General features: G+C 44.7%; 1 protein-coding gene across 1 annotated transcript in view; it reads left to right on the forward strand.

The window, feature by feature from the left end:
- arhgef38 (Rho guanine nucleotide exchange factor (GEF) 38) overlaps positions 1 to 25,445 on the forward strand; it is a 97,302-nt gene that overhangs the window by 52,214 nt on the left and 19,643 nt on the right. Inside the window, exons 4-10 of the mRNA XM_073042386.1 lie at positions 3,544 to 3,691; positions 4,714 to 4,731; positions 10,338 to 10,537; positions 12,180 to 12,313; positions 14,904 to 15,008; positions 18,414 to 18,536; positions 19,206 to 19,544. Coding sequence (XP_072898487.1) covers positions 3,544 to 3,691; positions 4,714 to 4,731; positions 10,338 to 10,537; positions 12,180 to 12,313; positions 14,904 to 15,008; positions 18,414 to 18,536; positions 19,206 to 19,544 — 1,067 coding nt within the window. The remainder of the gene's footprint in view (positions 1 to 3,543; positions 3,692 to 4,713; positions 4,732 to 10,337; positions 10,538 to 12,179; positions 12,314 to 14,903; positions 15,009 to 18,413; positions 18,537 to 19,205; positions 19,545 to 25,445) is intronic.

Consider the following 25,445-nt stretch of genomic DNA (forward strand, 5'->3'; position numbering starts at 1 on the left):
AGTAAAGCCATCATAGTCTTTGAGTTATACAGTACAGTGCAGAAGCTTAGGCACACATACAGTTGGCCCTCCTTATCCGCGGGTTCTGCATGCGCGGATTCAATCAACCGTGGATCAGGAAATCCCGGAAGTTCCCTCTCTAGCACTTCTTGTTTGAGCGTGTACAGACTTTTTTCTTGTCATTATTCCCTACACAATACAGTATAAAAACTATTTACATAGCATTTACATTTTTATTAGGTATTATAAGTAATTTAGAGATGATTTAAAGTATACAGGAGGATGTGCATAGGTTACCGCGGATCGGGAATCAAAAAAACGGAAATTCTCTGAGTTGGAACAGATACATCTGGTATTATTTAGTGTCAGTTAGTCAAAAATTTGTCTTAGTATATAGTATATATTTTACCTTTCTACGCATATAAAATACTTAAGAAACTTTATCCTTTAAAATTGTTCCAATCGTTGACCAACTGTAGCCTAATGTTTTTCCAGTGATCGATGGCGTTTCACCTCTTTCTGATCACTTTACTATTTCCACTTTATTTTCAATCGTGATCGTTTTCCGGAACAGAAACACTGCGGGCGGCGGGTCCTGAGCTCTGCCGGGTCTTAAAGTCCACCGACTTGAGCATCCAACCCCCCGCAGATAAGGAGGGTCGACTGTATATAGCTAGGGTGCCTGAGACTTTTTCACAGTACTGTATTTGTCAACATGAAGCAGAGAGCAAGTTTGTAGATCTGGTGGGAGTAATGTTGGGAATGGCGACAGTTATGCGCCGTGGGAGGGGTAAGGGACAAGTGGCAGAGGAGTGCCAGGAGCGGAAGGAGGGGTGGTACAGGTGCAGACACACCCAGCCCTGAGACACCAGGCAAGGTAATTTAATTCCAAACAATTGGTTTTATTGATCATTACAGAATGTATCTCTGGTGGTGCTTGCTTCCCTTCCCGTTTCCCAACCGTGATTCTCCTTTCCCTGCCCCCTTCCCCCTCAGTCCACAGTAGAGACTCGTATCCGAGTCAGGTTTATCATCACTCACATACGTCATGAAATTAGCATTTTGCCACAGCAGTGCCGTGCAGTGCATAAAATTACAACAGTACTGTGCAAGAGTCTTAGGCACCCCAGCTACATAGGTATATGTGCTCTAGACTTCTGCACAGTACTATACATGGAAATGGGCCTTTACTGTAATTTATCCATGTGTTGCTCAGTAATCTAGTTCCCATGACCAACTGATCCATGCCAACCAATGTACTCATCTCACCGACTCCCATTTGCCCCCATTGGGCCAATACCCCTCTAAACCTTTCCAATCCATGTACCTGTTGAACTGTCTTTTAAAAGTTATTTTTGTGTCTGACTCAACCACTTCCTCTGGCAGCTCATTCCACCACATCCACCCTTTATATAAAAAAAACTTGCCTTTCAAGTTCCTGTTAAATCTTCCCCCTCTCACCTTAAGCCTATTTCCTCCAGTTATTGCAAATACATGTTAACTGTCTGTACACTGGTCTTTGGAATCAAAATTACAATTTCTACATTTGAAATCAGAAAACAAGTTACAGTAGCAGTAGTCAATAGTAAAGAGGTGGTCATAGAGTCCTACACCTTGAAAACAGGCTATTTGGCCCAACTTGTCAATGCTGACCAGTGGAGACCCATCTGTATTAATTCCATCTTACATCATGTGGCCTGTAGCCTTCTATGCGTGGGTCATTCATAGAAACAGCCCTTAAATGCTGGCAGAGAGTCTGCTTCCATTACTCTCTCCAGCAGTGTGTTCCAGATATCACCACCCTGGGTGAAAATATCCCCCTCAGGTTTCCTATGAATGTCTCCCCACCCCCTTACTCTAAATCTCTGTCCTCTCCTGTTATCTACTCTTACACGGGGAAAAGTTTCCTGTGGTCTACTCTATCTAACACTTGCCTATATGCTCTCCATCCTGTAGCCAGGTGGCCACCCAGTTCTAGCATTTGATAATGAAAATTCCTATCCAACCAGTCAATGAAGATCTTTTCACTTTCCTTCTCTTACCCCATATGCCCTTCAATTTTAAAAAATCTATCAACTTCTCTCAAGTACATTGACTAAAGACCTCAATCATGTCCTTTTTGAACCTCCTTTACTCCAGGCAAAACAGACCCAGCCTCTGCATTCTCATCTCTGAAATGCTCCATCAACCAACAACCTGGTGAATCTTCTCTGTGCTCTCTCCAGCGCGCTCACACTTTGTCTAAAGCAATTAAACAGGACACGTTTCTAACGTACTAATAGTTCATTAATACATTTCATCATTGTGTCTTATTATTTTATCCCTATTTTGGGGTCAGGTGTCACTGGGGAGGGCAGCAGTTATTGCTCACTCTCAGCTGTCCTCGAGAGCGTTTTGATGAGCCTCTTTGAACCTCTGCGGTCCTTCCAGTGAATCTTTTCCCACTGTGCTTTTGGGAAAATTAAGGACTGATATTTTATTGTCAAAATGGTATGAAACATTACCCAGAAAATAAGGAACTGAGATCCTAATCTATGGCGGAATAGTATATTCTTGTATTTTCAGCAATATTAGAAATCTTCTCAAGTCTGTGCCATAGTCATAGTTATTAATATAAACTTATTGTTGAATTAATCTCTGTTGCTCTCTGTGACTTTAATGTCTGCTCTTTAACCTTTGAGCCCAAAACTGCACAAATAATTCCTCATGTCATCTACACAAATAAAATCAAAAAGCTGCCCATGTTGGAAAATTGAAGCACAAATAGGAAATGCTGGACATACTAAGCAGATCAGACTGCAGCAGTTAACATTTCAGACCTGCTTCCGTCCTGCCCTTTGGCCACCCCTCACCGCCTTCTCACCTTGCAGCTCCTGTTACAATCTTCCCTCTCACTGATTTACCCTGACTCGCTCCCCTCCAGTGTCTCCGTCCAGGTGAAATGACTCAACCCAAAGCATCAACTTGTACATTCCCCTCCATGGATGCTGCCCAACCTGCTGAGTTCCTCCAGGTTCCAGCACCTGTAGTGTTTTCATTCTCCATTTAACCCCTACATTGCCAACTTCTCCACTTTGAAGGAGTTCTCCTCTCTTCGACAGGAATTTCTGTGAGACCCCCTCTCACCGCTCCTTCTCTGATTTCTGCTCTTCCACCACGTTCTCACCTAGACTCACTCCCACAGCTGCTTGTCCTTCCGTTCTACTACACTCTCTCCACCTCCATCGGCCTGTCACCCCTTCTCCCTCTCTCTCCTTATACTGCCCTTTATCCGCAGCTACAGAGAAAGCGCAGTGCAGGCAGAGAGTAAGGTGTAAGGCCATAACGAGGTGGGTTGTGATATCAGAAGACCACCTTAGAACAAAGAATATAGAACAGTACAGTCTCGGTGTTGGGCTATGTTGAAAGCACAGTCAGGGGAGATGTTCCAGAGGCCAGAGTACTCAGACGTGCTCTGACTGAATCCATCCTTGTAAATTCATGAGTGAAGGCTTCGGCCTGTTTCCACTGATGCTTCGGTCTAATGTGTATTTTCTTCAACAGGTGAAATATTTTTGCAGATTAAAGCTCCTTTAGAGGAAGTCTATAAAATCTATTGTTATCACCATGACGACGCCAATAATTTGTTGGCAGTGTATGACAAAGATGAAGACATTCGGCAGCATATAAGAACCCAAGTTGATATTCTGAAGTAAGTGAGCTGTTGTTTTTGTTTTAATGAACATGTTAGCCACATCTAAGTGAGCATCACTATCAGCTCTGGGTCTGACAAGTCTCAGTCCTGATAACTGGGACATACATGTCTGAGCAGTTCTGAAGGAGTGACTTTTCAAGGAAACATTTACCCAGCCTGTCAGGAGTGAAGCCAAAACTTGAGGGAATTCTGCCAGTCGTGACCAATGTGTATTCCTCAACCACAACACGAGTGGTCAGGTGTAACGTGGTTGGACGTCAACGAGGTGCAGCAGGTCCGGAGACATGGGTTCAGTCCTGAGCCCCTGTGCTGCCCGTGTGGAGTTTGCCATTTCTGTGTTGGCATAGCTTTCCCCCTGAGTGCCCTGCTTTCCTCCCTCGTCCCAAAAACGTACCGGGAGATTAACTGGCCACAGTAACTTCCTCCAAGCTTTGGGAATTGGGGTGGTGAGGAACAAGAGAGCGTGGGTTAGGAATGCTCTGAATCAACAGAGATTCGATGGGCCAGACAGGTTCCTTCTGTGTTGTGAGGAATGTCTCTAAAGCTGAGCCTAAGGAGTACAGAGTGTTCTAACTCCCCACCGGCCTCAAAGGGTGAAGGCCACGGGAGCATCAGGGACAGTTTCTTTACTCAAAGGGTGGTGTGCATTTGGAATGAACTGCCAGAAACACTGGCTGAGGTGGGCACGTCAGCAACATTTAAAAGGCATCTGGATAAATGTACAGATAGGAGAGGTTTCGAAGTCGACGGGCTGAACATGGGAAGATGGGACTAGCTTGCTGAGTAACACATTTAGGGTGGACAATTTGGGCCAAGGGGCCTGTTTCAGTGCTCTATGAACTATTGAATTGTGAGGGGAGACCGGATGGGCTGGAAGCCAAGGGGGACCTGGGGTATATAATTGTGTGGGACACAGTGAGGGTTAGAGGAACATTGCCCCAATAATGCAGTAGTTGTAACTAACTTTAGTTTTTGCTTCAACATATTTTAATTTTTATCTGTTTCTTTTTTTAAATTAGGAAAATATATCAAGAGCAGTAAGTATAGATTTTATTTCAAAATTTTGATTCCTTGTTTGGCCTCTCCTCTCTGAGCAAACTGTTTTATAATGTAGTCCTTTCATTAACAACAGCCTCTTTATTGTGTGTGTGTGTGTGTGTGTGTGTGTGTGTGTGTGTGTGTGTGTGTGTGTGTGTGTGTGTGTGTGTGTGTGTGTGTGTGTGTGTGTGTGTGTGTGTGTGTGTGTGTGTGTGTGTGTGTGTGTGTGTGTCCTTATCTGATTAGGCATTCCTGTTTGTTTAAATAATTCATTATGGGTTATATGTAAAATACATTAATTGCAAATGTTATCACACTACCATGTGATACATATGCGCCTCGCTAAAGTAAGCTCAAAGTCAGACCCCCATTCACGGACTCTCATGTCTTCCTTGGGATTAGTTTAAAGTTTTGAAGTTACAAAACGTAACAGGAAGGAATTGCTGATGCAGGGCTTTGACCCAAAGCCTTGACAGTTTCTTCCCCACAGATACTGCTCGGCCTACTAGGCTCTTCCAGCAAATCATTTGCTGCACCAGATTCCAGCAACTGTCGTCCCTTGTGTGTCTGTAACTTGGGCGCGTTACCAAATCATTCATCTGAAATGGATTGCAGTTACCTTTTTAATAATAGCAGGAAGGTTTAAATCCTTTTGAAACTGCTTACCAGCCTAGGGTGCAAAGCCTGAGTTACAGCGTGTGAAAATGTGAGATGTTTTAAAAGGAAGCCAAGAATAAACCGAGGGTGGGGATGCACTGGTGGTAGGGTCAGACAGATTCGTTTTTGCATCCATATTAAAGTGCTTTGCAATGCTGTAGCAGTAGTGCAAACCAACCTACTTAACACAAAGTCTGAAGCACAAGAAGCACTGTGTTGCTCCTTGGGCCAGGTCACCGTGGTTACCCTCCCCTCTAAATGTAGCAATAACTGCACCTGTGTTGTAACCACAACCTCATTACTTGTTTCCCTCTGCTTCTTTGTCAGTTGTGTCTCTGTGTCTCAAAAGGCACTCACTGCCTGGGTAAGCCTTTGAATTGTCTCCATTTCCAACATCTGGTCCCAATTACCAAAGATTTCTCCATTATACAAAGGTTAATTTTTACACCTGCACTTGTATGAATGTCTCACTTGTGGGCTCTGAGCGTCAATATAGGACTTGGAACAAAGAGCATTATAGCACAGTACAGGCCCTTTGGCCCACAGTTCTGTGTTGACCTTTTAATCTACTCTAAGGTCAATCTTACCCTGCCCTCCATTTTTCTATCATCCACGTGTTGTCAGAAAGACCGGCAGTTATAGAACATAGAACATAGAATAGTACAGCACATTACAGGCCCTTCAGCCCACAATGTTGTGCCGACCCTCAAACCCTGCCTCCCATATAACCCCCCACCTTAAATTCCTCCATATACCTGTCTAGTAGTCTCTTAAACTTCACTAGTGTATCTGCCTCCACCACTAACTCAGGCAGTGCATTCCACGCACAACCACTCTCTGAGTGAAAAGCCTTCCTCTAATATCCCCCTTGAACTTCCCTCCCCGTACCTTAAAGCCATGTCCTCTTGTACTGAGCAGTGGTGCCCTGGGGAAGAGGCGCTGGCTGTCCACTCTGTCTATTCCTCTTAATATCTTGTACACCTCTATCATGTCTCCTCTCATCCTCCTTCTCTCCAAAGAGTAAAGCCCTAGCTCCCTTAATCTCTGATCATAATCCATACTCTCTAAACCAGGCAGCATCCTGGTAAATCTCCTCTGTACCCTTTCCAATGCTTCCACATCCTTCCTATACTGAGGCAACCAGAACTGGACACAGTACTCCAAGTGTGGCCTAACCAGAGTTTTATAGAGCTGCATCATTACATCGCATCTCTTAAACTCTATCCCTCAACTTATGAAAGCAAACACCCCATAAGTTTTCTTAACTACCCTATCTACCTGTGAGGCAACTTTCAGGGATCTGTGGACATGTACCCCCAGATCCCTCTGCTCCTCCAAACTACCAAGTATCCTGCCATTTACTTTGTACTCTGCCTTGGAGTTTGTCCTTCCAAAGTGTACCACCTCACACTTCTCCAGGTAGAACTCCATCCGCCACTTCTCAGCCCACTTCTGCATCCTATCAATGTCTCTCTGCAATCTTCTACAATCCTCTACACTATCTACAACACCACCAACCTTTGTGTCGTCTGCAAACTTGCCAACCCACCCTTCTACCCCCACATCCAGGTCATTAATAAAATTCACAAAAAGTTAAGGTCCCAGAACAGATCCTTGTGGGACACCACTAGTCACAACTCTCCAATCTGAATGTACTCCCTCCACCACGACCCTCTGCCTTCTGCAGGCAAGCCATTTCTGAATCCACCTGGCCAAACTTCCCTGGATCCCATACCTTCTGACTTTCTGAATAAGCCTACCGTGTGGAACCTTGTCAAATGCCTTACTAAAATCCATGTAGATCCACATCCACTGCACTACCCTCATCTATATGCCTGGTCACCTCCTCAAAGAACTCTATCAGGCTTGTTAGGCACGATCTGCCCTTCACAAAGCCATGCTGACTGACACTGATCAGACCACGATTCTCTAAATGCCCATAGATCCTATCTCTAAGAATCTTTTCCAACAGCTTTCCCACCACAGACGTAAGGCTCACTGGTCTATAATTACCTGGACTATCCCTACTACCTTTTTTGAACAAGGGGACAACATTCGCCTCCCTCCAATCCTCCAGTACCATTCCCGTGGACAACAAGGACATAAAGATCCTAGCCAGAGTTTCAGCAATCTCTTTCCTTGCCTCGTGGAGCAGCCTGGGGAATATTCCATCAGGCCCCAGGGACTTACCCGTCCTAATGTGTTTTAACAACTCCAACACCACCTCTCCCTTAATATCAACATGCTCCAGAACATCAACCTCACTCATATTCTCCTCACCGTCATCAAGTTCCCTCTCAGTGGTGAATACCGAAGAGAAGTATTCATTGAGGACCTCGCTCACTTCCACAGCCTCCAGGCACATCTTCCCACTTTTATCTCTAATCGGTCCTACCTTTACTCCTGTCAACCTTTTGTTCTTCACATAATTGAAGAATGCCTTAGGGTTTTCCTTTACCCTACTCACCAAGGCCTTCTCATGCCCCCTACTTGCTCTTCTCAGCCCCTTCTTAAGCTTTCTTGCTACCCTATATTCCTCAATAGACCCATCTGATCCTTGCTTCCTAAACCTCATGTATGCTGTCTTCTTCCACCTGACTAGATTTTCAACTTCACTTGTCACCCATGGTTCCTTCACCCTACCATTCTTTATCTTCCTCACCGGGACAAGTTTATCCCTAACATCCTGCAAGAGATCCTTAAACATCAACCACATGTCCATAGTACATTTCCCTGCAAAAACATCATCCCAGTTCACACCCGCAAGTTCTAGCCTTATAGCCTCATAATTTGCCCTTTCCCAATTAAAATTTTCCTGTCCTCTCTGATTCTGTCCTTCTCCATGATAATGCTAAAGGCCAGGGAGCGGTGATCACTGTCCCCCAGATGCTCACCCACTGACAGATCTGTGACCTGACCCGGTTCGTTACCTAATACTAGATCTAGTATGGCATTCCCCCTAGTCGGCCTGTCAACATACTGTGACAGGAATCCATCCTGGACACACTTAACCAACTCTGCCCCATCTAAACCCTTGGAACTAATCAAGAGCCAATCAATATTAGGGAAGTTAAAGTCACCCATGATAACAACCCTGTTATCTTTGCACCTTTCCAAAATCTGCCTCCCAATCTGCTCCTCGGTATCTCGGCTGCTACCAGGGGGTCTATAGAATACCCCCAGTAGAGTAACTGCTCCCTTCCTGTTCTTGACTTCCACCCATACTGACCCATATTGTCCATCCCTATTGACCCTTGAAAAGGTGGGGCAAGCCAGCTCCTTGAACCACTGCAGTCATACCGGGGAAGGTACTCCCACAGGGCTGTTGGGGAAGGACTTCAAGGATCTGGGCCTATTGAAGATGAAAGGGCAATATCTCAACAAGCTTGTTCTTTTTATGAAAGTGTCATTAGCTCTTATGCAATTGAACATTTCCGCTGACTCCAGCTGCAGCAGCTTCGTAAAAACTTACAGCACAGAAACAGGCCTATTTGACTCAACCTGTCCATGCCTACATTGATATCCCTCTGTGCCTTTCCTATCCAAGTACCTGTCCAAAAATGGAATTGTATGTGCCTGCACCATTTCCTCTGCCACCTTGTTCCAGATTTTCACCACCCCCTATGTGGAAAATTTTCTCCCCTTTCACTTCAAACCTGCACCCTGTAGTTCTACACTCCCGTAACCTGGGGAAAAAGCTATCTTATCTACAACCCTCAGAATGTTTTAAATCTCCAAAAGGTTACCCCTCTGTCTCCTACATTCCAGTGGGAATAAACCCATCGTATGCAACCTCTCCCATCGAGGCAACATTCTGGTAAATCTCTTCTGTATGCTCCCTATTGCTACCTCTGCGTCTGCCCTGTAGTGTGTGGCCAAAAGTGCTCTGAAATGTAATCTAAATAACGTCTCGTACAGCAGTAACATGACAACCCAATTCATATACCAGTCAATGAGGCAAGCATGCCAAATGCTTTCCTTGCTACTCTAGCCACCCGCGTTGGCACTTTGAGGGAGTTATGTTCTTGTATCCCAATCTGTAATCAATGTCCCTAAGGTCCCTGCCTTTTGCACTATATTTCTACCAGAATTCGACTTCCGATCTATCATCAGGTCATGGAGTCGTACAGCACAGAAATGGGCATTTCAGCCCAACCAGTCCGTGCTGACCAGGATGTCCATAAACTTCTAAACCTTACCGATCCACGTACCTATACAATTGCCTTTTAAAGTTATTGTATCCGTCTCAACTACTTTCCCTGACAGCATGTTGTATTAAATCTTTTCCATCTTGTCTTAAACCTTTGCCTTCTGTTCTGTGATTTCTGCAGCTCTGCGGGGGCGGAGTGGAAAGATTGAGTGCCTTCGCCCTCATGATTACCTCCCAGTTCCCTACACTCCAAGGAGGAAAGTCCTAACCTGGTCCAACCTGTGCCACAGTCACTCAGACCCTAGCAACATCCTCCTAAATCTTTCCTGCACTCTTTCCAATTTATTAACATCTTTCCTATAACAGGACAACCAAAACTGAACTCATTACTCCAAATGTGGCCTCACTGGCACCTTCGTGCCTTGGCCTCCCAGCTTCTACACTCAGTGCCCTGGCTGACGGAGCCCAGCGTGCTAAAAGCCTTCTTCAGCACCCTTTCTACCTGTGACTCCTCTTCCATTGAACCATCTGCTTGTATTCTTATGTCCCTTTATCCCTCAGCACTCCACAGGGCACTGTCAATCCTTGCTCCTGCCTGGAACACAGCTCACGTATCCAAATTAAGCTCCATTTGCCATTCCTTGGCCCACTTTCTCTGCCATGCGAGGAAATGTTCCTTAACATCACCCTTCAACATCCTTGCTCTGAGCTCTCCACTCGTCCTTGCCACGAAGGTCTCTGTATTGTAGGAAGAAGCATGTCTTGTCTACACAACATGTTCTCTGCCTCTCTACCCAGGGGGAAGTCTACCCTGTTAGAAATGGGATCACTGCTCATTAAACCTGTGCAGAGAGTAATGAAATACCCGCTGCTGCTGAATGAGCTTCTCAAGTCCACACCGGAGCTACATGCCGACCACAGGCCTGTCGAAGAGGCTTTGCTTGCGGTGATGCAGATCAACACCAACATCAATGAGTTCAAGAGGAGGAAGGATCTGGGTAAGAAGTAAATTCAGATTCAGATTCAAAACGTCAGCCTGTTACTTAAATATATAGTGGCCTCACCAACTCTTCATCGAGCATTGGGACATGCTGTGTTGGTGCTGGAAAGTGTGACACACATGCGAGTCCCCGGCACCTCCTTGCATGTGTTGGTTGTTAATGCAAGTGACGCAGTTCACTGAATGTTTTGTGACGTGGTAAATAAATCTAAATCCAAAACCTAAAAGTTCCCTGCAATCTGAAGCAGATCTTCCAGTTGTTGCCCGGGTGACTGAGGCATTCACTCAGAGGCCAGACGTAATGGACCAAGGATTTATTAGTGGGATGTGGGCTTCACAAGCCCAGTTGGCATTTAATTGTTTACCCTGAATTGTCCTGGAGGAGGTGGCAGCGAGCAGCCTCTTTGGGGTCCCAGACCAATTTAGGTAGCAGGGGTTGCTGAAGCCCTTGGAAATGATGATCTTGTGCCTGGAGATGGAGTCAAGGCAAAGCAAAGTTCAGAACTAGGACGTGGGCAAACCCTCCACTCTTTACAGTAGCAGCCGGAGGGGTCATTATCTCCTACTGGGAGGGGCACACTCTCCACATTCCCACCCCACTGTGGGAGTTCGGTGCCAGATTGGAAATTTGCAAGGTTCATCATTGAGGTTTGTTTAGAAATTTGGAACCATTGTCCCTTACTTATAAATTTGCACCAAAATATAAAGTTTATATTGATGCCTTAGATTTTGGGATGAATTGGAGAGTGTATAGTTCCGCTAGTTGTGGATCTGGGGACCTTGATATTCCTGACAGTCTGACCAGTGAAGAACAAGTTTCTGGAACAGGCTCTGTTTGAATTTTATGTGTCTAGCAATTCACTGAAAGTGTGCCAGGTATCCACCCCTCTGTAACTTGAGCTCTAACCAAGTATGAGAAACGAGCAATTAAGCCTTGTTGTGGTTCCAAAGGCCACGCATCTGGATGTTAAACAGACCACAAGTGCCCTTGGAAACCCGCACCTTCCATAGAATTAGCTTGGCTCCTCCCTTCCAGTGATCAGGTTAATACAGGGTAAAGCAATTAACTCATGACAGTCAAATTAAGCAGGAAATTCCTGCTGCCCCTATTCCTCCTACTGAATCCTGTCACAGATTCAAGGGCAGCCACTTTCCTGCAACCATCAGGCTATTAAACTGACCTGCACAGCCCTAACCTTGCCTCAGTAACAGAACGCCACCGAGACGACTTCTTGCACTACCGTGGACTTGTCTCTGATTATGTCTTCTTATTCTGCACTGTCTTGTTTTTCATTTTGTTTCTCTTCGCAATCTTGTATGATTGGCATTGTGCGTTTTCTGTACCTACATAAGCTGCTGGGGGCAAGTTTTTCATTGCACCTGCCCCTCACTGTAATTTCCTTTGGGATCTATAAAGTATCTACTATCTATCTCATGGTGCTTGTACATGTGGAACTATACTTGGTCTGACCTGACTTGACTCATGACTGGAAGAATTGGATCAGCCCATGACTGAATGGCAGGAGCAGACTCAAAGGGCCAAATGGCCTACGTCTGCTCCTATATCTTATGGACTCTAGGTGAACAATTAAGACTCTTGGCAGTGTGCTGATTAATTTCACTTGCAACGCGTTCCTCAGTGATGAAGTACAAGCGGAGTGACGAAGACGAGTCTCTCAGGGACAAGCTGACTAAGGTGAACATTCGTTCGATCAGGAAGAAGTCGAACCGTGTCACCAGCCACCTGAAGATCCTCACTGGAGGAGAGCTCCAGGTGAGTGCACATTATATCTGCACTAACGTCCACGAGCTGAGATCCTAATTCCAAGTCCTTCAATCGCCACAAATGTCGACTTCACATCACCCTGCCCCAATCTCCCAGACTCTATTCCATTGTCAACAACAGGCTTAGATGTTCCAACGCTCCCCACCACCCCCACACAGTAAAACATCCTTCATCCATCAGTCTGTCACCCATATCACAACTTTTACCCAGACCATTCATCCACCACTGGCAAACAGCTATGTCATGAAGTCTGTTGTTTTAAAACATAAGCAATACTATGAATTATATATAAATATTGATACAAAACAATGACTTATTGTTCATGGGTTCATGGCCCATTCAGAAATCTGATGGTGGAAGGGAAGAAGCTGTTTTATGAATCATTGAGTGTGGGTCTTTCGGCTCCTGTACCGCACCCCCGACATTAGTAATGAGAGAAGTGAGCATATCCCGGATGTGAGGCTCCTTCATGACGGAAGCTGTCTGCTTCTTGAGGGACCTCCTCTTGAGGATGTCCTCGGTGGTGGGGAGGCTTGTGTACATGGTGGATCTAGCTGAGCCTACAACCCTCTGCAGTCTTTTGCAATCGAGTCACTGCTCATTCGCTGACTTTGCAATATAGAAAGTGTGCACAGCCAGCACTGTGCTCTTCAGAATAGCAATCCAAAGATCTTTCATCTTCACCTGAGACAGCGGGCATCACTCGGATTTGATATTGTGTTGCTCAGTACAATGCGTACACCTATAGAGCATAGTACAGTAGAGGAAGAGGTCTTTCAGTCCATAATGTCTGTGCTGACCAATCCAAACTAACCCCTCTGTCCCCACTTGATCTATATCCCTCCACCCTTTATCAGTTTATGTGCCTGAATAAAGGCCTCTTAAATGTCATTACGCCTGGCCAGCAGTTCCAAACAGTATATTTTTACAAGCACTACTCTCCTATAAAAGCTTTCCTCAGGTCTTCTTTAAACTTTTCCCCCTCACCTTAAAACTAAGTCCTCCAGTATTTGATATTTCAACGGTGGGAGAACAACTCTCACGATCTATCTATGTTGTCAATGCAGTACGTAGGGCCGACGTTCAGCTCAGCTCATATTGGACTCTGCGCTGAACTGAGGCTGCAGCCTGCAGCTAGTGGGCTCCTGGATCGGCTGTGACAGGCTGCACGGCTGTGAACTCACTTTCCTGAACTTTAGACCTAAATGTTATTTGCTTGCTTTTAATTGTTTGTGTGATTTGGTTTTTTTTGGACATTGGTTGTTTGACAGTCTTTTTTAATGGGTTTCTATTGGGTTTCTTTGCTTTGTGGCTGCCTGTAAGGAGACAAACTCAGAAGGTCATGCAGTATATCTTTGTAGTACTTACTACAAAGCGAAACCCAATAGCATCAATGGCAGCGATGTTTCACTACCAGATGAACTCAACGCCTTCTATGCACGCTTGGAAAGGGAGAACACAACTACAGCTGTGAAGGTCCCTGCTGCACCTGGTGACCCTGTGATCTCTGTCTTGAAGGCAGATGTTAGGCTGTCTTTAAAGAGGGTGAACACTCGCAAGGCAAAAGGCTCTGACAGTGTACATGATAAGGCTCTGAAAACTTGTGCCAACCAACTGGCAGGAGTATTGAAGGATATTTTTAACCTCTCACTGATATGGGTGGAAGTTCTCACTTGCTTCAGAAAGGCAACAATTATACCAGTGCCTAAGAAGAATAATGCAAGCTGCCTTAATGACTATCACCCGATAGCACTCACATCGACAGTGATGAAATGCTTTAAGAGGTTGGTCATGACTAGACCGAACTCCTGCCTCAGCAAGGACCTGGACCCATTGCAATTTGCCTATCGCCACAATAGGTCAACAGCAGATGCAATCTCAATGGCTCTTCACATGGACTACTGCACGAGACCGAACAAAGCTATAGAGAGTTGTAAATTTAGTCGGCTCCATCTTGGGTACTATCCTACAAAGTACCCAGGGCACCTTCAAGGAGCAGTGTCTCAGAAAGGCAGCGTCCATTATCAAGCACCCCAGCACCCAGGGCATGTCCTGACGAAGGGTCTCGGCCCAAAACGTCGACAGCGCTTCTCCCTGTAGATGCTGCCTGACCTGCTGTGCTCCACCAGCATTTTGTGTGTGTCGATTGTCCTTTTCTCACTGTTACCATCAGTTAGGTGGTACAGAAGTCTGAAGGCAATTCAGGAACAGCTTCTTCCCCTCTGCCAAACGACCCTAAATGGACATTGAACCCATGAACTCAACCTCGCTTTTTAAGTATATATTATTTATGTTTTTGTATGATTTTTAATCTATTCAATAGACAGATACTATAATTGATTTACTTATTTATTATTTTTTTTCTTCTATATTATGTATTGCATTGAACTGCTGCTGCTAAGTTAACAAATTTCATGACACATGCCGGTGATAATAAACCTGATTCTCATTCTGCCTGTGGAGAGAGAATGACTATCTTTTCACTAGCACCCCTGCACTTCAGGATCTGTGCTGTTGGTAGTGAGGTGGCCCTGAGATGTCCTCCCATGGATAGACTTACTTAACTTCTTGATTCCAGGTCAAGGATGAGACATTCGACCAAGAAGAGAAACTGTTCCGAAACTTGGAGAGGGCTGTGAGACTTACTGTGAAGAACATATCATCCTATGTTCAGAATATTCAGGTGGGTGCCTGTAGATCCTGAGCCGTTCACTAACATCGGGCTGGTCGGTTCTGTCTGGGTGATGGGACTTGCTCTATATTCACAGCCAGCTGCCACTCTCTTTATTGGCAAATTGATTTATTATTGTCACACGTATCAAGATACAATAATAAAATCTTGTCTTGTTTGCCATCCCCACAGATCATTTCTTTTCAGCAGTGCACTGAGGGTGCAAGGGAAAACAATAACAGAAAGCAGAATAAAGTGTTGCCAAACAACCTTTCATATCCTGATGAAGGGTTCCAACCCAAAACGTAGACTGTCCACTGAGTTCCTCCATCATCTTTTGGTTGTTCCAGATTCCAGCATCTCTCAATCTCTCAGATTCTATCTCTCAATCTTTCATATCTGTCTGAAGGAGCAAACCTCATGCTCAGAGCTGTACACAATGTGTTAGTCTAGCATTCCTGGAGCAGAGCTTGAACCTGTAGTCACCTGGCTCCTGGATGTGATGCTAACAATTTTGGCTTCTACCAGGGTGTTTAACTTGCCAATGAGACTTGAGAACAGGGAACACGTTGTTGAACTTACACTCTACTCATCTGCGACATTCTGGCATTTAATACAACTCTGAGGTTTATGTTTATAATGTCAAACTATCCGTGAGAAAGAAGATAATTGCAGGTTATAGAAACATGCATTACATTCGTACATCAGAAATGGAAGAATTTGCTTTACTCATCGTTGATTGGGAGTGGTAATTAATGCCCAAAAGGGCTGGAAGTACTCAGCAAGTCAGACAGGAACTGCTGAAAGAAAAAACAAGTTAACGTTGGGTTATTGAGCATCAAAGATAATGACATATGTTGGGAAACTGAAATAACAACCAAAAAGTTGACTCTTTCTCTCTCCACTGTTGTTGCCTGACTTGCTGAGATTTTCCCAGAACTTTCTGACTTAATACCATGTCATCAGCATTTCAAGTTCAAGGACTTGTCAAAAATAGTTAAAATTAAAGTTAAGGTCAATCCTGAGCCTTATAGGCTCAGCAGGCCAGTGCTAATGCTGGTGAAGTGACTGAGAGGATGAGAACCCCCCCCCCCGATAAGACGCCAGTCTATCGCAGTGTTGACCCCCAGCATTTTGCCAGTACCCATTTTCAGCTGGGTAGATGGGAGCAATGTGTGGTCAAGTGCCTTGCTCAAGGACACAACACGCTACCTTGGCTGAGGCTTGAACTCACAACCTTCAGATCACTAGTCCAATGCCTTAACCACTTGGCCACATGCCACAATCAAAAATAGTGTGTTTGTTTAATTTATGTTTTCCTTGTGCATGCTGCTTGTATGATGCTTTGTGACTGTGATATTGCTGCATTTAAGTTCTTCATTGCACCTATGCATACATAAAAGCTTGGCTTTGACCTTTCCAGTTTCCACCCTCTGTTAAACTGTACACAGAGTCATAGAGCAATACAAAATGGAGACAGACTCAACTAACCTATGCCAACCATGGTGCCCATCCAGCTGGTCCTAATTCCCTGCATTCCTTTGTCCCACCCCTACACATACCTATATTCAAGTGCTTCTTAAATAATACTATTGTAACTGCCTTAACCACTTCTGGCAGATCATTCCATATACTCACCACCCTCTGTGTGAAAGAGTTGCCCTCTCACCCTAAATATCTGCCTCCTGATTTTAGACTCCCTTGCCCTGAGGAAAAAAGACTATTGCTTTTTCCATGCCTCTCCTAATTTTATCAACTTGTGTAATGTCACCCTCACTCCCCTACGTATGCTCCGAGGAACAAAGACCTAGTAACTTGTGCCGTCCAGTCCTGGCAGCATCCTCATTCATCGATTCTGTGCCCTTTCCAGTTTAACTACTTCTTTCTTATGACAGCGTGGCTGAAATTGTACACAGTACTCCAAGTGTATCCTCACCAATGACTTATATAACCACAACATCTGTACTCACTACCCCGACTGACGAAGGCTAGCCTGCTAAGGGCCTTTTTCTCCACCCTGTTTATCCCTGATGCCACTTTCAATGATATTCCTATCATTTATTTCACTTATATTCCTAATTCCTTCTGTTCCATTACACTCCCTACTGCCCTACCATTCAATGCACAAGTTCTGCCCTGGTTTGACTTTCCAAAATGCATCACCTTACCTGCATTGAAATTTATTTGCCACCCCTCAGCCCACTTCCCTAGGTGATCAAAATACACTTGAAATTGATAATATCTTTCATAATTATCAACAGTAACTAATTTTGTGTCATCTGCAAGTTTATTTATCAAGCCTTGTGCATTTGCATGCAAATGGATGATAAAGATGAACTCTTCATCTCTATGTCTACCTCATCACGGGCCTTGTATTTTTTTAATATATATTCACCATGCACTTTCTCTGTAACTGTACCACTGTTCTGAATTCTGTTGTTTTCCTTCTGTGGTATCTTCATGTACTGATATCTGGAATGATTTAACAAGGGAAAATCTGCAGATGCTGGAAATCTAATGGTTGTAAAAATTAGGAGCAAATGTGAGTGACCTGTTTAGTTTCTGAGCTTCAACCTCCTAAGACAGACCATCGACAATGACTTTATTGCTCCAATCACATAGACACTAAACCAAGGAAGCTCATTAGAGCCTCTATTTCTTCAGGTGGCTAAATAAATTCGACGTGTCCCCTTTGACTTCACCAATGTTTATCAGTGCCCCTTTGAAAGCATCCTACCCAGCTGCATCACGGTTTGGTTTGGCAACCACTCTACCTGAGATCGCAAGAAACCGCGGAGAGCTGTGGACACAGTTCAGCACGTCGCAAAACCCAGCCTCCCCTCCGTAGATTCCATCTACGGATTTCACTGCCTCAGAGAAGCATCCCCATCCTCCCTAGACATACTCTATTCCCCCTCCCAAGCCCCCTATCAGGCCTGACAAAAAGTAGCACAAGCCTCAATGCTCAGTGACATCTTCTAACCAGTTGTTAAACAGTCTCCTCGTACAATACGATGGACTCTGAACCTCTGAATCTACCTCATTATGGCCTTACACTTTATCATCTACTGCACTACACTTTCCCTGCAACTGTAACACCTCTGTTATTGTTCTCCCTTGTACGACCTCAATGATCTGTGTGGATGGAATGCAAACAACATTCTTAACTGTTGCTTGGTACATGTAACAATAATAAATTCAAGTTACAATTTACCAATTTGCTTATTGTAACACAGAAGGATGCTCAATCTTGTCCGTGTTATCTCCCAGCAGTCCCATCCTCACCACGCCTGTCTCTGTGACCTATTCCCTCTCTCAAACCTGTCAACTTCCTCCAACTTTCCTGCCATGCACCTGCACTAATATTGGTCATACTTTTCAGCCAATATTTGACCATCTGCTTATGTTCTTGTTCAGGAAGGTATGCTATTGGCCGTTCAAAATGTTCACGGACTTCAAAGTACTTTCCAAGACTCGCACCAGACCAATGGCAACTCTCTAGACGGACTCAGAAACTATCAAAACTCTTTTGAAAGTTTTGTAAGTACTTATCAGTATAGTCCTCTTTGTTTAGTGGCCTAATCCTTGCGGTATAAAGAAATGAAAGCTTAATCTGGGTGCTGTAATGAGCCAAGAGTAAGATGATACTGGAATTAAAGTAGTTCAAGTTTATTATCATGGACATTCATACGCAGGGTATAAATGACATGAAAGTTACCATTTCTTCAGCCACAGCAGAGTTCATTATAAACATGACAAACATAAATGACATAAAAAACAAATTAACATAGATTATACATAATTTGCCCAACAAAATTCAGAAAAATAAAGTTAATGGTGTTAGTAGAAGTTGAGAGAAATTTGGTCCATTGTAGTGTGAGGGTTTTTCAGGTTGGTTCAAGAACCTGATGGCAGTAGGGAAGAAGCTGTTGTTGAACCTCGAGGTGTGGGTCTTCTGGCTGCTGTATCTCGTGCCTGATGGTAGCATTGAGATGCGGGCAAGACTCAGTAGTAGGCTTCCTGAGACATCGCTTGTTGTAGGTGTTCTCGAAGGTGGGGAGAGCTGTAGCCATGACAGATCTACCGAGCTCTCCACACTCGTCCTGTGCAATGGCATTACCATACCAGGCCATGTCTGGCACCAGAGGCTGCCGTTGTCTGTGTCTGGCACAAGACTAACATTTTGCAATGGTTTGTCTTCATTGACAGAGAGACCAGTTGGAGAGGGCAGTGGTCCTGCCGCTCGGCACGTTACAGGTCCTCTTCTCGGCTCCGCAGAAGCTGATACAGAAGCGCTACGACAAGCTGCTTGACTACATCAGCTGCCTCAAGCAGTCAGAGAGCGTGAAGGAGAGGAAGGCCGCAGAGGAGCTGAACCAGGCAAAGAGGGATTACGAAGCTCTGAATGGACAGCTGGTCGAGGAGCTGCAGAAGTTTAACAAAGTGGCAACAAAAGTTCTGATCAACTGCATTTACTGTTTTATGGCCATCTTCAGGGATCTCATGACCTCTGCACTGGAGGCATCTCCGTCCATCAAAAACATACCGGTAGGTTCAAGCTGTGGAGGAATTGGACTGGCTGCTCTGCTTCCCTTATTGCTAAAATTCTGCACAGGGCAGATCACCCTGCAGAAATATAGATCCACAGGGTAACCCACCCGAGGCAAATCATCCTGGTATTTCCTCCACCTTCACTTACTCCACAACAAACATTGTCAATAGCAGACAGCAAAAGCCCTTGTTCACTTTTGTGTCTGTGATATATTGTCGCACACAGATAGATGGCTGAGATTTCCTACACTGTAATCTTCACAATGCTTCAAAGCTAGAACCTCAAGGTGCAGTTCTCCACATTGTCTGGGTCAATATCGAGTTGTACAGTGCAGAAACAAACTCTTCAGCTCACCAAGTCTATGCTAGCCCACCTGCAGGAAATTTATTCTCCCTCAACACACCCGGGGCAATTTTAGCCCTCACCCGGGGCAATTTACAGCAGTCTATTAATCTCCCAACCTACAGGTTTCTGGGCCATGGGAGGAAACTGGATCACCCACACAGTCACAGGGAGTACCAGTGGTTGGAAATCAAACGACAACTGTTTATTCCCCTCCATAGATGCTGCCTGACCTGCTGAGTCCCTCCAGCATATTGTGTGCGTTTTGTTCTCAAGATTTCTAGCATCTGCAGGGTCGTGTGTGTTTGGGAGCAAGCCCAGGTTTCTGGAACTGAGAGGCATCAGCTTTACCCACTGCAGCCACAGCATCACAAGATTATCTTATGGAATCTTGCTGTGTAGAAAAGGGCTTATCTAATGTCCACATTACAATTAGTTAAAAGACTGGTTTATTGGCTGTGAATCCCGTTGGGATGCCGTGTAGATACAAGGCAGGCCACTTTGCACTAGGTGGCAGCATTGGCCTGATCTCAATGCCCTCACGTCCTTGGCTGCTTCATATGGAAACCATTCAACCTTGCACAGTAAAAGGCCAGTATTCACTCGTCTGTTCCAACTTTCACCACTCTCTACATCCATCGTTTCATATTCCTTAATAGCTTAGCCCGCTGCTTTAAAATCAGAGGTAGCTCAATTTTAACATTAAACCAGAAAATACGTGTAAAAGACTCTGGATTAGGTAGATGGATAGGAAAGGCTTAGAGGAATTTGGGCCTAACACAGGCGGTTGGGACTTGCTTAGACATGCATCACCTCCAAATGCTGAGGTACTTTAGCCAGAGGAAGGAGAGCAGTCTCTTTCATGTCCTGAGACCCACTTTGAATGGCGACTGAACACAAGCCTATACATACAGTAGTTCTGGAGAGAGACATGGCATGAAGACAGGCCCTTCCACCCACTAATGTAAAGACTCATAGGGTCCTGATTAGTTAGAGAAGTACCCTGAATTAGGTACAAGTAGGTAGGGTGGTAACAAAGGTGCATGACATGTGTGCCTTCATTGGTTAGAGTATTACGTATAAGAGTCAGGAAGTCGTGATGCAGCTGTGTAAGGCTTCATTTAGGCCACATCTGGAGTGGTGTGTGCAGTTCTAGTCAGTCAATTACAGGAAGGGTGTTGAAGCTTTGGAGAGGGTGCAGAAGTAGGAAAGAAGCCAAAATAAGGAGGTAGGGGGAAGGGAAAAATCAAGTCAGCAGGTGATAGAGGAAACCAGGTGAGGAGGAGGGGAATGAAGTGAGCAGCTGGGAGGTGATAGGCAGAAGAAGTAAAGGGCTGAAGAAGAATGTCTCTTATGGGAGCGGAGAGTAGACCATGGGAGAAAGGGGAAGAGGAGAAGCACCAGAGGGAGGTAATAGGTAGGTGAGGAGAAGAGAAGGGGTAAGAGGGGAGCCAGAATGGGGATTGGAAAAAGAGAGGAGGGAGTAATTGCCAGAAGTTAGAAAAATCTATGTTCATGCTGTCTGGTAGAACATGAGATGTTGCCCAGGTAGAATATGAGATGTTGCTCCTCCAACCTGAGAGAGTGCTCATTATGGTAATAGAGGAAGCCATGGACCTACATGTCAGAGTGGGAATGAGAGGTAGAATTAAAATGGGTGGCCAGTGGGAAAACCTGCCTTTTGTGGCAGACAGAATGAAGGTGCTCAAGGCAGCCCTAACTCAGTAGCATTCTGTTTGGATTCCTGATGTTAAATGTGGTAATCATTGGTGATGGGAGATAGATGTTCCCTATGTAGACTTTAGTAAGTTATTAGCCAAAATCCCACATGGTCCAGAAGACACTTGGGATCCAGGCAAGCTAGTTAACTGGATAGTTCGGTATTAGGAGGCAAAGTTAATAGGAAATGTTTCAGATTGGAAGTCTGTGACCAGGGACTGGGGCTGGGACCCTTGTATAATAACTCGGATGAGAATGTAGGAGGAACACTTAGTATGTTTGCCATGGCATGAAAGTTGGTGTTGTTACCAATAATGAGGAGGTTGTCTAAAGCAAGATATTCACTCAGTGGCAATTTTATTTACATCTGTACATCTGCTCAATAATGCAATATCTGATCAGCCAATCATTTGTCAGCAACTCAATGCATAAAAGCATGCAGGCATGGTCAAGAGGTTCAGCTGTTGTTCGGGTCAAACATCAGAATGGGGAAGAAATGTGACTGCAGAAGGATTGTTGGTGCCAGACAGGGTGGATTGAGTATCCCAGAAACTTCTGATCTCCTGGGGTTTTCACACATGACAGTCTCTAGAGTTTACAGAGAATAATGTGAAAAACAGAAAACATCCAATGAATGGGGGTTCTGTGAGCAAACACGCTTTGGTAATGAGAGAGGTCGGAGGAGAATGGCCAGACTGGTTCAAGCTGACAGGAAGGCGACAGTAACACAAATAACCCTGTGTTACAACAGTGGTGTGCAGGAGAGCATCTCTGAACTCACAACACCTCAGTCCGTGAAGTGGATGGGCTGCAGCAGCAGAAGACCACAAACATACACTCAGTGGCCACTTTATGAGGTACAGGAGGTACCTAATAACGGGGCACTGAGCATATATCAAATTGGACATTGCTGGAGAATTGGCAGATTCAATTTAATCCCGACAATTGTAAAGTGATGCATTGTGATGCACTGATTTCAGTAGATGAAGTGTCACCTCACCTGGAAGGACTATTTATGGCTCTGACCAGTGATGAGGGAGGAGGTGTAGGGGCAGGTGCAGCACTTGTCCTGCTTGCAGGGATAAACACCAGGAGGAAGATCAGAGGGGAAATTGCTGATTGGATTCAGAATTAGCTCAGTACTAGGAAGCAGTGAGCAGTAGTCGAGAATCTTTTCTTGGACTAAAGGCTTGTGTCCAGTGCCAATGCTGGCACCTTTGTAATTTACACAAATGATTTGGATATGAATGTACAAGGCATGATTAGTAAAATAGTTGATGTTGTAGACACTTCGAAACAGGCCAGAAATAGGCCCTTTGGTCCATCTAGTCCATGCCAAAACCATTTAATCAGCCTACACCGGGACCATAACCTGCCATACCCCTACCATCCATGTACCTATCCAAACTTCGCTTAAATGTTGAAGCTTTAATCCTTAAGGTTATGAAAAATTACAGAGTGATTTTGATCAGCTAGACACTGCCTTCAGTCCAGAAAAATATGAGGTATTGCATTTTGTGAGGTCAAATCAGGGTAGAACTTGTACGTTGTAGGGCCCTGAGGTGTGGTATGAAACAGGGAGATATATGAGTGCATGTGTATAGTTTGCTGTCTCAGGTGGCCATGGTGGTGAAGACGGTGTTTGGCACACAAGAACATAAGAAATAGGAGCAGGAGTCGGCCATCTGTCCCGTCGAGCCTGCTGCACCATTCAATAAGATCATAGCTGATCTAACCATGGACTCAACTCCACCTACCTGCCTTTTCCCCATAAACCTTAATTCCCCTACTATGCAAACATTTATCCAACCTTGTCTTAAATATATTTGCTGAGGTAGCTTCCACTGCTTCATTGGGCAGAGAATTCCACAGATTCACCACTCTCTGGGAAAAGCAGTTCCTCCTCATCTCCGTCCTAAATTTACTCCTCTGAATCTTGAGGCTATGTCCCCTAGTTCTAGTCTCACCTGTAGAAACAACTTTCCTTCCTGTATCTTATCTATCCCTTTTATAATTTTATATGTTTCTATAAGATTTCCTCGCATTCTTCTGAATTCCAGTGAGTACAGACACAGGCGACTCAATCTCTCCTCATAGCCTAACCCCCTCATCTTTGGAATCAACTTGATGAATTTTCTCTGCACCGCCTCCAAAGCCAGTATATCCTTCCTCAACTGCAGAACCAGACCAGAACTACACAGAGTACTCGTAGGTGCGATCTCACCAGTTCCCTATACAGTTGCAACATAACCTCCCTGCTCTTAAATTCAATCCCTTTAGTAATGAAGGCCAACATTCCACTTGCCTTCTTGATAGCCTGCTTCACCTGCAAACCAACCTTTTGTGATTCATGCACAAGCACTCCCAAGTCCCTCTGCACAGCAGCATGCTGCAATCTTTTACCATTTAAATAATCATCTGATCTTCCATTTTCCCTTCCAAAGTGGATGACCTCACATTTACCAACATTGTACTCCGTACTGGTCTTCAATGGTCAGGACAGTATAGGAGTTGGAAAGTATATGTACGTCATTAGTGAGGGCTATCTTGGAGTCTTGTGCACAGTTTTGGTCGCCCCATTATAGGAAGGATGAGAAGAGATTTACAGGATGTTGCCTGGACTTGGGGATCTGAATTACCGTAGATTCCGGATTATAAGCCGCTACTTTTTCCCCACATTTTGAACAGCTTTGAACTCTGCGGCCTTTAATCCAGAGCGGCTAATACATGGTTTTTTTTCATGCCGCCTCGTAAACATTTTGCCTCATAACAGTAGACCAATAAAATTGATGAGTAGTTCACAGAGGTCCAATGAAATTGTACGATAAATCAAGCGCACTTTCACAATTAAATTATTGTAAATCAGTCATTTGTACTCACCCTCATCAACATGGAAAATACTCGAAGAAAAGCAAGACCCGAGTGCGTCAGACCCGAGCGCATCAGACCCGATTAGACCCGATCGCGTTACGCAAGCGCGTCAGACCCGAGCGCGTCAGACCCGATTAGACCCGATCGCGTTACGCAAGCGCGTCAGACCCGATTAGACCCGATCGCGTTACGCAAGCGCGTCAGACCCGAGCGAAAACGCTGCTTTTAAGTTAAAGGCGATCAATAACTTTTCCTGGTAGGCTGCAGTATATATATTTTTACCAGTCGCTAGGAGATATTGGAATGTTGTTCGTGCTGTTCAGTAAAAAAGTATATGCAACGTAATTTGTGTTACCGATACGTATGTATATTTAAAAGTAGCGGTGCGGCCTAAAATCCGGTGCGGCCTTTACAATTAAAAAATTGATTTTATTTCTAAAATTAGAGCCAGCGGCTTTTAATCAGGTGCGCTCTGTAGTCCGGAATCTACGGTACAAGGAGTGGTTTCACAGACTAGGACTTTACTCTCTGGAAAGTAGCAGATTGAAGGGTGATCTAAAAGAGATATACAAGATCATGGAGGACATAGACAGGGAGAAAGCACATGTGAGGAGATGCTGAAAACGATCAAAGACAAGAGATATAAAATGAATATCTGGGCAGCGTCTGCATGCAAATAGTACTGCATATTTGGAATGAACTGCCCAAAATAGTGGTTGAGGGATGTACATTAGCAACATTTCAAAGCCATCCAGATAAGTACATGGATAGGAGAGGTTGAGAGAGCCGTGGGCCGAACGCAGGCAGGTTGAACGAGTTCATTGAGCAGTGCAGTTAGCCAAAGGGCTTGTGCGACTCCGTGTTTCCGTGAGAAGAGTGTTTTATCTGCGTTGCGTGCAGTGGGAGGAAAAAATGTAAATAAACAAAAACTACCTGCAGCTACTAATCATTCTTGTTCCATTCCT

The sequence above is a fragment of the Hemitrygon akajei genome, chromosome 4 (genome assembly GCF_048418815.1).
Source record: "Hemitrygon akajei chromosome 4, sHemAka1.3, whole genome shotgun sequence".
Classification (NCBI taxonomy): domain Eukaryota; kingdom Metazoa; phylum Chordata; class Chondrichthyes; order Myliobatiformes; family Dasyatidae; genus Hemitrygon; species Hemitrygon akajei.